This window comes from Salmo trutta, chromosome 19 (genome assembly GCF_901001165.1).
Source record: "Salmo trutta chromosome 19, fSalTru1.1, whole genome shotgun sequence".
Taxonomy (NCBI): Eukaryota; Metazoa; Chordata; class Actinopteri; order Salmoniformes; family Salmonidae; genus Salmo; species Salmo trutta.
Window position 1 is genome coordinate 11,451,199 of NC_042975.1, and position 12,338 is coordinate 11,463,536.

Below are 12,338 nucleotides of genomic sequence, written 5' to 3' on the forward strand. Positions count from 1 at the left end.
TCACTAGTAGTAGCGGTATCAACACTAGTAGCAGCACTGGTAGTAGTAGTTCTGACAGTGGTGGTAGTAGTAGTAGTAGTGGTTGGAGTGTCAGTAGTAGTGGTGGTGGTAGTGACAACAGTAGTGGTAGTGACAGCAGTAGTGATGGTAGCAGCACTAGTAGTAGAGGAAGTAGTAGTAGTTTAAAAAAAAAACATGACCTGGTGCACACCTAGAAAAAATGGTTTGTGTGGAGGTGCTGACTAACAGCGAATAAACTATCAGCAATTTAATGGGTATTTACCAACGTTTCGGCATCACCTTGCCTTCCTCAGGGTATTGTCATGAATACTTGAATGTAGACAAACAGTGCAATTACTGCAACCAATGACAATAGTGAGGGGTGTGTCATAATTATTAACTTATTTAAAATTAATTTGTGAAACTGTAAAAAAAAGTGGTATATGGCATATTTAATATTACGCTATTGTTATCATATAGAAACATAATGGCATATTGTACATCATATTAGCATCAACATACATTATTTCACATAATAATTTCATATTTGTTACATGTAATCTTCTGGTTCAGTGCTAAGGTAATGTATAATGAGCATCATCAAACGGGGAACATATTAGGTGTATGCTAATAAGCTGTAGACTTGTTCATGAAGGAAAAATTGAATTGCTGGGAGTTTATACATGGAGTGTGCGACTTTATTTATTTTGATAGTAGCAGTATTGACAGTGATAGTAGTAGAATTAGTAGTAGCTGGAGTGACAGTAGTAGTGACCGTAGTAATGACTGTAGTAGTCTTAGTAGTAGTGACAGCAGTAGTAGTAGTGACCGCAGTAGTGGTAAAGACAGTAGTAGCAGTAGCAACACTAGTAGTAGTAGTAGTCGCAGTAGTAGTGACAGTTTGTATGAGGGCAATTTGCATATACTCCAGAATGTTATGAAGAATGTTCAGATGAACTGAATGCCCCAAAACATTTCCACTGCATTTCAGCCCTGCCACAAAAGGACCAGCTGACATCATGTCAGGGATTCTCTCGTTAACACAGGTGTGAGTGTTGACGAGGACAAGGCTGGAGATCACTCTGTCGTGCTGATTGAGTTCGAATAACAGACTGGAAGCTTCAAAAGGAGGGTGGTGCTTGGAATCATTGTTCTTCCTCCGTGTACCATGGTTACCTGCAAGGAAACACGTGCCGTCATCATTGCTTTGCACAAAAAGGGCTTCACAGGCAAGGATATTGCTGCCAGTAAGATTGCACCTAAATCAACCATTTATCGGATCATCAAGAACTTCAAGGAGAGCGGTTCAATTGTTGTGAAGAAGGCTTCAGGGCGCCCAAGAAAGTCCAGCAAGCGCCAGGACCGTCTCCTAAAGTTGATTCAGCTGCGGGATCGGGGCACCACCAGTACAGAGCTTGCTCAGGAATGGCAGCAGGGAAGTGTGAGTGCATCTGCACGCACAGTGAGGTGAAGACTTTTGGAGGATGGCCTGGTGTCAAGAAGGGCAGCAAAGAAGCCACTTCTCTCCAGGAAAAACATCAGGGACAGACTGATATTCTGCAAAAGGTACAGGGATTGGACTGCCGAGGACTGGGGTAAAGTCATTTTCTCTGAATCCCCTTTCTGATTGTTTGGGGCATCCGGAAAAAAGCTTGTCCGGAGAAGACAAGGTGAGCGCTACCATCAGTCCTGTGTCATGCCAACAGTAAAGCATCCTGAGACCATTCATGTGTGGGGTTGCTTCTCAGCCAAGGGAGTTGGCTCACTCACCATTTTGCCTAAGAACACAGTCATGAATAAAGAATGGTACCAACACATCCTCCGAGAGCAACTTCTCCCAACCATCCAGGAACAGTTTGGTGACGAACAATGCCTTTTCCAGCATGATGAAGCACCTTGCCATAAGGCAAAAGTGATAACTAAGTGGCTCGGGGAACAAAACATCAATATTTTGGGTCCATGGCCAGGAAACTCCCCAGACCTTAATCCCATTGAGAACGTGTTGTCAATCCTCAAGAGGCGGGTGGACAAAAAAAACCCACAAATGCTGACAAATTCCAAGCATTGATTATGCAAGAATGGGCTGCCATCAGTCAGGATGTGGCCCAGAAGTTAATTGACAGCATGCCAGGGCGGATTGCAGAGGTCTTGAAAAAGAAGGGTCAACACTGCAAATATTGACTCTTGCATCAACTTCATATAATTGTCAATAAAAGCCTTTGACACTTATGAAATGCTTGTAATTATATTTCAGTGTTCCATAGTAACATCTGACAAAAATATCTAAAGACACTGAAGCAGCAAACTTTGTGGAAATTAATATTTGTCATTCTCAGCTTTTGGCCACGACTGTAGAATTAGTAGTAGTGACAGTGGTAGCTGTAGTAGTGACCGTAGTAGTGGTGGGAGTGACGATAGTGACAGTAGCTGGAGTAGTAGCTGGAGTGACAGTAGTAGTAGCTGGAGTGACTGTAGATGAACTGATGGTAGTAGGACTAGTAGTAATGGTATTGATAGTAGTAGAATTGGTAGTGACAGTGGCTTGAGTGACAGTAGTAGTGACAGTAGATGTAGTGGCTGCAATAGTATTGGTGGTAGTAGTGGCAGTAGTAGTGGTATTGATAGTAGTAGCAGTAGTGGCAGTAGTAGTGGTATTGATAGTAGTGACAGTAGTAGAATTAGTAGTAGTGACAGTGGCTGGAGTGACAGTAGTAGCTGCAGTGGCTGTAGCATTACTAGCTGCAATAGTATTAGTGATGGTGGTAGTAGTGGCAGTAATAGTAGCTGCAATAGTATTAGTGATGGTGGTGGTAGTAGCTGCAGTAGTGGTGGTGGTAATAGCAGAGGTGATGGTGGTAGTAGTGGTGGTGGTAATAGTAGAGGTGATGGTGGTAGTAGTAGTAGCTGCAATAGTGGTGGTGGTAGTAGTAGAGGTGATGGTGGTAGTAGTAGTGGTGGTGGTAATAGTAGAGGTGATGGTGGTAGTAGAGGTGATGGTGGTAGTAGTGGTGGTGGTAATAGTAGAGGTGATGGTAGTAGTAGCTGCAGTAGTGGTGGTGGTAATAGTAGTAGTAGTGGTGGTAGTAGTAGTAGTAGTAGTAGTAGTGGTGGTGGTAATAGTAGAGGTGATGGTGGTAGTAGAGGTGATGGTGGTAGTAGTGGTGGTGGTAATAGTAGAGGTGATGGTAGTAGTAGCTGCAGTAGTAGTGGTGGTGGTAATAGTAGTAGTAGTGGTGGTAGTAGTAGTAGAGGTGATGATGGTGGTAGTAGTAGAGGTGATGGTGGTAGTAGTGGTGGTAGTAGTGATGGTGGTAGTAGTGGTGGTGGTAATAGTAGAGGTGATGGTAGTAGTAGCTGCAGTAGTGGTGGTGGTAATAGTAGAGGTGATGGTAGTAATAGTAGAGGTGATGGTAGTAGTAGCTGCAGTAGTAGTGGTGGTGGTAATAGTAGTAGTGGTGGTAGTAGTAGTAGAGGTGATGATGGTGGTAGTAGTAGAGGTGATGGTGGTAGTAGTAGCAATAGTAGTGGTGGTGGTGGTAGTAGTGGCAATGATGGTGGTGGTGGTGGTAGTAGTAGAGGTGGTGGTGGTGGTGGTGGTAGTAGTAGTGGCAATACTAGTAGTAGTGGTGGTGGTGGCAGTAGTAGAGGTGATGGCAGTAGTAGTAGTAGTAGTAGTGGCAATACTAGTAGAGGGGGTAGTAGTAGTGGTGGTGGCAATACTAGTAGTAGTGGTGGTGGTAGTAGTAGAGGTGATGGTGGTGGTGGTGGTGGTAGTAGTAGAGGTGATGGTGGTAGTAGTAGTAGAGGTGATGGTAGTATTTTTTTTTTTTGTCATTTAGCAGACGCTCTTATCCAGAGCGACTTATAGTAGTGCATGCATTTTTTTTGTGCTGGCCCCCGTGGGAATCGAACCCACAACTCTGGCGTTGCACACACCATGCTCTACCAACTGAGCCACAGGGAAGTAGTAGTAGTAGTAGTAGTAGAGGTGATGGTGGTAGTAGTTGTGGTAATAGTAGTGGTGATGGTGGTAGTAGTAGTGGTGGTGGTAGTGGCAATACTAGTAGTGGTGGTAGTAGTAGAGGTGATGGTGGTAGTAGTGGCAATAGTAGTAGTGGTGGTGATGGTGGTAGTAGTAGTGGTGGTGGTGGTGGTGGTAGTAGTAGTGGCAATAGTAGTGGTGGTGGCAATACTAGTGGTGATGGTGGTAGTGGCAATAGTAGTAGAGGTGATGGTGTAGTAGTAGTGGCAATAGTAGTGGTGGTGGCAATACTAGTGGTGGTAGTAGTAGTGGCAATAGTAGTGGTGGTGGCAATACTAGTGGTGGTGGTAGTGGCAATAGTAGTAGAGGTGATGGTGTAGTGGCAATAGTAGTGGTGGTGGTGGTAGCAATAGTGGGGGTAGTAATAGCAGCGGTGGTGGTGGTGGTGGTGGTAGTAGTAGTAGTAGTAGTAGTAGTAGTAGTAGTAGTAGTAGTGATGGTGTTAGTAATAGCAGCAATAGCGGTAGTAGTAGTATTAGTAGTGGTGGTGGTGGTGGTGGCAGTAATAGCAGCAGTAGTAGTGGTGGTGGTGGTGGTGGTAGTAGTGATGGTGGTGGTAGTAATAGCAGCAATAGTAGTGGTGGTGGTAGTAGTAGTAGTAGTAGTAGTAGCAGCAATAGTAGCAGCAATAGTAGTGATGGTGGTAGTAGTAGTAGTGGTGGTAGTAGCAGCAATAGTAGTGATGGTGGTGGTAGTAGTGTTAGTGATGGTGGTAGTAGTAGTAGCAGCAATAGTAGTGATGGTGGTAGTAGTATTAGTGATGGTAGTAGTAGTGATGGTAGTGGTGGTAGTAGCAGCAATAGTAGTGATGGTGGTGGTAGTAGTGTTAGTGATGTTAGTAGTAGTGATGGTCGTGGTAGTAGTAGCAGCAATAGTAGTTATGGTGGTGGTAGTAGTGTTAGTGATGGTAGTAGTATTAGTGGTCGCAGTAGTAGCAGCAATAGTAGTGATGGTGGTAGTAGTATTAGTGATTGTAGTCGTGATGGTGGTAGTAGCAGTAAGTGATGGTAGTAGTAGTGATTGTAGTGGTGTCAGGATGTTGCTGATGGGTTGTCGTGTTTCAGTTCACTGAAGCAGAGACTTCAGCTGGGGATGGAAATTAGTTTTTCAGGCCTTCTCTACTGGAGGTCTCTGTCAGTCTGTCTGGTTCAAAGATCCAGGTTTTGCCCTTGTTTGAGATCTTTGTAATTTGTGTAATATATTTTCACAATTGAAGCAATGGCCTATACAAAGTTTCCCATTAAGGAGCATTTACGTTTTTTGGCATCGTTTACGCTCAGCTAATTCTCTGTGATCCAGTGATTCACATGGGAAGGGTTGTTTCCTTACCTACTGACTTTTTTTAAAACAGAGGCTCTCTGAATGGCACCGTCTCATTCCTCTTATACTTTGTACTCCTATACTGACCTCTTTCCTTTACTACATGGATGGATGGATGGATGCCTCTGTCTCAGCTTTTCTGACGTGTGTAATTCAATCAGAGTTCATATCTGGGGAGTTTGTGTCCACGTCCTCAGTTTTGCATGATCCTTGCGATGACACACTGGGGCAGGTTTTGTGTGTGCATTTCCTTTGTGGCTCTGTCGATCCTAGTTACACATTGGCCTGCCTGCCTGCACCGCTCAGCTCTCAGGCTGTGTCCGGTGACATCAGCCCCCAAATATGCAGCCTTAGTGGGAAAGGCTAAGCCAGACATGCTGGGATGGACCCATTGATCTCAAGGTGCTATCCATCTGAGATGAGCAAGATGAGGGACTACATTATTGCTTCCCCACAAATCACCCATAATTAGAGATGTGCTGTTCACATGAGAGTAGCAGGCTAACTTCCTTTGCGGGTGACAGATTTCTTTGGTATGACCTCAATTAATCTGAAGTAATTTGACTGTTGGAATCTCTGGTGCCTGTTCTCAGTGCAGAGATGCCAGCTCCTGTTTTGAAGGATTATTCCACCAACCTCGGCTACTCGGCCAGAGTGCTCATCTCGTAATTACATTATGAGGAGCTACATGTCTGTAGAATTCATTATGGGAACATTTCATATGCACAGGGAAACAATTTAGCGTGGCAGTAGTATTCCATAATCCTTAAGTCCTCGATTCAGTACTACTGTCCATTTACTCTGTGTTTTCCCCCTCGCGTATCTCCAGCTTTGCCATCATTTTTGATTTGTTTGATCTTGTATTTTTTTCAGAATGAAGAAAAGCGTAATCTCAGTTTGGGTGGCCATGTTGGTTTTGACAGCCTTCCTGATCAGTTGGTCAGTAAATCGGTGACACAGGGTTTCTGCTTCAATATCCTCTGTGTAGGTGAGTATCAAACCACATGGTAGTACACTATCATTATACTGTAGCTTAGAGGGCAGGTACGTAATATGGCACCGTATTTCCTACAATATGTAGTGCACTGCCTATAGGGCTCTGGTCAAAGGTAGTTCACTATGTAGGGGATAGTGTGCCATTTGGTATGCAGCCAGGGTTGTTGCTGCCCTTGACTCGAAGGAGAACAAATGACTGTGCTGCTGTGAAGAGGCTGTAATCAGAATGTCCCTCCTGAGAGTTACTGAGACCTAACAACACTTCTCTCTCATGCTTTCTAGGGGAAACGGGTATTGGCAAGTCGACATTAATGAATACGCTTTTTAACACAATGTTTGAGAATGAGGAGGCCAGCCACTACCAGAATGGCGTGTGTATGCGGCCCAGAACATATGACCTCCAGGAGAGCAACGTCCACCTCAAGCTGACTATTGTGGACACTGTGGGGTTTGGGGACCAGATCAACAAAGAGGAGAGGTAAGCAGCTGATGCTGATAATCAGATTCAGCTGATAAATAGTTGGAAGTATTGAGTCTCTTTATCCTGTTCATACTCTCACAGTGCATGATAATATTCCATCTTTTGGAGTAAATTGCTTACATTGCCTGGAATGTAGACAAGACAGGCACAGTTAGACTAATGTCATTTTGAGGACTTAATCTCCCCCCTGAATGGAGGGGGGGTGTAGAATGATGATGAGGGGGACTTTCTTGGTTTGAACTACAGCTGTCGGACTGAGTGTTTGTGTAACCTCTGCAGCAAGAGGGCTCACACACCTCCTGAATGATACAGTGGGAGGAACAGGCTGTAACTCATCATGTTTGGGGAAAATACTGCTGCAGCGAAGCATCCCAAACAGCCTTTTAAAGGTCATCAATGATGCATTCTGGGAAAATAGCTCAGAGGGGAAGGTTAAACATTGTACATAAGTTCTTGGAAAGCCTCCATATCACTTACCTGCCCTCTAAGCTACAGTATGATGATGGACACAGGGATGGCTAATACTTTAGGTTTTTGATTTCATCTGATTTCCAGGGTTGATCAGTGACTTTCTATGTTATTTGTCTCACTTCATCTGTAGAATGCTAGACTAAACACACTGGCATATTAAATGTTCACCTCTGTGACCTCTTAAGTATTTACAATTTGTGATACTTGATAGTGTAAGGTCAGATTAACCTGAGTAGATACAGGTTATTTCTGTACACACACTGGCAACTTTGAAAGAAACAAAGACAGAACATGAGATAGTGGGACCAAAATGTCAAACCAATAACCACTTAGTAAAACAACATTTATTTATTTTTTTTCAGTTATAAACCGATAGTGGACTATATCGACACACAGTTTGAAAACTACCTCCAGGAAGAGCTGAAAATCAAGCGCTCCCTCTTCAACTACCACGACGGGAGGGTCCACATCTGTCTGTACTTCATTGCTCCCACGGGGCATTCGCTGAAGTCTTTGGATTTAGTTACCATGAAGAAACTGGACAGCAAGGTAAAGGATCACTACCACCAATGCCTTGTGGGCAAAAAACAGACACCATCCTATTGTTTGACTTGTATAGATGCTGAAATCATTTTACTTTGACTGGTGTGGATTTCTCACAGTTGTGGAATAGCTAGCTCTTCATGTTGGGCTGGGGACCAGCTGACAGACATTCCAGATCAAATTTTATTGGATGGGATTTCAGATTCATATTGTTCCCTAATGTATTTGGCAGACTGCTTAAGCAAGTATGTTTGTTGTAACTTACGCCTATGAAGATCATTGTTTTTCATGTGAATAACTGAGTATTGGGCAGCAGATCCATAGTTTAGGATCATTTTAATTTAATTTAGCTTTTACATTGTTAAAATAGGCCTACCATTTATTTTTGCCAAAAATATACACTCGCTCAAGTAATCTAATACTAACCTCCGTTTGGATATTTGATTCATTGATTAACCGTACCCATCCCTAAAATTGACTGTGGTCTATTGGAAACACATGAATGATCATTGCCTCAATTAATGAACTGGTGCAATGAATCTTGTCACTTTTGCAGTTTAAGCACGAACGAGGCTGAGGGAAAGAGAATGTCACAACTAGTTACTAGTGCAGTCAAGTTTTATTGACCCCAAAGAGGGCGGGTGAAATCTGTGAAATACTCCGGCTGACACTTGACAAACCTGACAATACATCCAGTACTCCAACTCCTATTACAGCCCTACCAAGCTCATATCTCAGGCAAGTTGTATGGCCTATAGAGCTGTTCTAGGAATGGTGGAGAGGAAATGCCAGGCTTGTTTGTGTCTAGAAATGCAATGACTCATATCAAACAGATGGTATGGTTATGATAGGGTTGGGCGTTATCCAGATTTTCATACCGTCATATACATACACACTGAGTGTACAAAACATTAAGAACACAGTGTAGTTGTCATACTTCCAAAGTCATATTGTTGTCACGCCTTCCTTGGAGGTCTGGAGAATTTAGCAACAACATTTTGAATTGTCTGCTGGGAGCGGATGTTCCATTTTAAGAACCCTCTCCCCATACGCCCGTTGAAGGGTTTTTATTTTATTATTTATTTGTATTATGAACAACAAATACAAACATGTACATAAACCTAACAGACGGGTATTGCATATCTAGATACATTTTCAATTTGTTTAAGTTTTATGGTACGTATTGCTTTTTTGTTTTACACTTCTATCTTAAATAATGTGAAGATGGATTTGTTCTCTGCCCACTTCATTTTATGGATAAATTATCTGCCAGGAAAAATAAACAAATTAACAATGAAAGTTAAATCATTTTGATCAAAATAAACATAATATCAGAATCTCTCAAATTAACATTAATAGTAGTTTCTTTTAATATAAAATCTTCTAACTCACTCCAAAATCTTCTGACATAAGAACAGTCCCAAAATAAATGGTCAAGAGTTTCTTGGTCACAACCACAAAATACAAATTTGTTATCAATAGCTATTTTGAATCTGTTTATAATAAAGGTCTTTACAGGGTAGATTCTATGAATGAGTTTGTATGATACTTCTTTCACCTTATTAGATATACAATATTTGCCAGACATCAACAAGGCTTTGTTCCAGTTCACTTGTCCTAGGGCTGCATTCCAGTACATTTTAGCAGAGGGAATAGCAACATTTTGACAGTTTTTCTTATATACATGTTATTACATTTATAGTTTAAAATATCAATTCCTTCTAGCTGTATTGAGGCTGTAAACTCCTCAACAGTTGCACTTGGAGTATTGTTATATTCTCCTAAAAGAAGAATAGCACCTTTAGGGACAGCTCTAACAACAATGTGATACTCCTCAGGAGTGAATGTAACATTGTGTCTTCTCATGAGTTCTGGATAATCATATCCCATAGTTATTCAATAATTGTTTATCCCAGATAATGCTGTTGTCAAACCAGTTCTGGAAAAATATAGACTTGTTTTTGTATTTTGTCTTTATTATTCCAGATTGTTTATCTATGTGGGGAAAAATGATGTTTGTACATGAGGTTCCAAGTCAGAAATCAAATGTTATTGGTCACATACGTGTTTAGCAGATGTTAATGCTTGTGAAGTACTTGTTTATGAACGTTAGCAAGCTTAATAGGGATCTTACCCACATCAAAGTTGCATTTGAGTAAGAATTCTAGACCACCAATCTGTTGGAATGTTAAATTAGATTGTTAAAGATTATATTAGAGGTTTTAAAATCCAGAGCATTCAACCCTCCCTCACGTTGTGTGCTACATATTACCGCTTTTCTAAAATAGTGAGATTTATTCCTCCATATGAAGTTAAATAATTGAGTATCAACCATTTTAGTTACATCCAAGGGAAGTATACATTTATCGGGACAGACCTTCAGATTTGGACAAAAGTACATGTCCAGATAAAGAAAGATCTCTTAATTAGCAGGAGTAAAATCTCTTTCCAGTTTTCTCTACAATAGGAGAGACATTTAAGTTGGCCCTTTCTTTCTGATCTTTGCTAACTTTAATACCAAAATATGTGATCACATCTTTTATAGGGATATTACATACTGAGTTTAAGTCACATCTTTTCAACGCAAATGATTCACATTTCCTAATATTCAGAGATAAACCAGATTTGAAAATATTGACCAAAACCAAAAAATCGAAGAGTCTCAAAAATAAAATAATGTTCAACTGTATCAAAAGCCTTGTAAAAGTTTACACATAAAATAAAGCAATCTTCCATAGTGTGCTCATTGTTGTCTATCAAGTCCAATACTAGTAGAATATTATTAGGTATATGTCTGCCCTTCATAAAACCAGACTGGGTATCATCAATGATTTGGTCAATACCTTTTTTAAGTCTTATTGCAAAGATGGATGCAAGTAGCTTTCCATCATTGTTCATTAATGTGATTGCTCTCCAATTTTCTAACATAATAGGATATTTGTTTGTTGTGGGTATTACAGAAATGAGGCCTTGTGTCATAGAAACAGGCAGGAACCCTAAATCAATTGCCTTCTTAAAAAGATTAAATATAAATTCAACAATTCCTCCTGAAAATATTTATATATTTCACTAAATGCTATCATTCCCTGGAGATTTGTTCGCTTAACTTGCTGATACATTTTTTTTTATTTCATTAATAGAAATAAATTCATCACAAGACTTTTGGAAGTCTTCATCTATTAATTTTGCATAGTCTTTGACAGAATCTAGAAAGGCATATGTCACCAGTAGGACAGGCGAAAAGATGACCATAGAATTCTGAAACATATTTTGAAATATCTTTGGGGTTTTCATTTTCTTTGCCATCTATATTAAGCTTATGAATAGAGGTAAATTCAGAAAAATGTTCTCTCTAAATTGCTAAAGTATTTATTTTTTTCCCACCTTCCTCCAACCATCTCCTTCTTGATCTTACAAATGGCCCTTTTACTCTCTCTTCATACATTCGGTCCATTTCTAGTTGTAAAGAAAATAACTGACCCTTTCCTTCTTCACCAAGGTCCTCCATAGAGATTAGAGAAAGTATTTCAAACATCATAAGTTTATCTTCCCTCAATCTTTTAGGTTCGGCAATTTCTTTAGCTCTCTTCATGGCTGTTTGTCTTATTTCATACTTCATTAATTCCCAGTATTTCCCATGAAACTTAAATAGTTGGGCTTTCCTCCAATTGTGTTGTATAATATCTTTGGCATCCATCTTGATATGATTACATTTGACATTTTAGTCATTTAGCAGACGCTCTTATCCAGAGCGACTTACAGTAGTGAATGCATACATTTCATACATTATTTCCGTACTGGTCCCCCATGGGAATCGAACCCACAACCCTGGCGTTGCAAACACCATGCTCTACCAACTGAGCCACACGGGACCATGATCATCTTCCAACAGTCAACTATTGAGTTTCCAATAACTGATTCGGTTTATTAACTTCAGACCCATTAATATTTAAAGATAAGAATATAACTTTATGATCAGTACGAATTGATGATTCAATGGATACCTTGACTACAGTGTTATCTAATGAATTAAAAATCAACCAGAAGTCAATTCTTGACTGTCTGGACATGTCCTTGTTACTCCAAGTGAAGTCCTTTTTATCAGGATATTTAGAGGGTGGTATGTGTTCGTCACTGTTTTCCAACCAGGTAGGACACATTTGTATAAAGTTGTTTCGTATGCTAGCTAGTTTTCAACATTGGAGAAAATATGGAGGGAAAATTGTATTCTGTTTTGCCAGAAGTGTGCTCTATACACAACATCGAATCAATGAAGGCATTTTAACTCCTCTCCTTGAACACTCTATTAAAGAAAATATACATTTTGATGTGTCTAGCTACAGGCTATGGTACAAGTTTAGTGTATTAAGTGTGGCCGACAGTCTGCGATTTATTGAAAGTGGAGAATTCAATGGTAATAGTAGTTCTGTTGTCAATAATCGAGGATCAGGTTTGTGTCCTGAACTCTCAAGGAATTGCTGCTGT

General features: G+C 40.6%; 1 protein-coding gene across 2 annotated transcripts in view; it reads left to right on the top strand.

Moving 5' to 3' along the window:
- Positions 1-12,338, top strand: part of LOC115153991 (septin-8-A) — a 56,247-nt gene that overhangs the window by 17,361 nt on the left and 26,548 nt on the right. For both annotated transcript variants that reach the window (XM_029699731.1, XM_029699732.1), the window contains exons 2-4: positions 6,236-6,350; positions 6,641-6,836; positions 7,673-7,859. In XM_029699731.1, the coding sequence (XP_029555591.1) occupies positions 6,236-6,350; positions 6,641-6,836; positions 7,673-7,859 (498 nt within the window). The remainder of the gene's footprint in view (positions 1-6,235; positions 6,351-6,640; positions 6,837-7,672; positions 7,860-12,338) is intronic.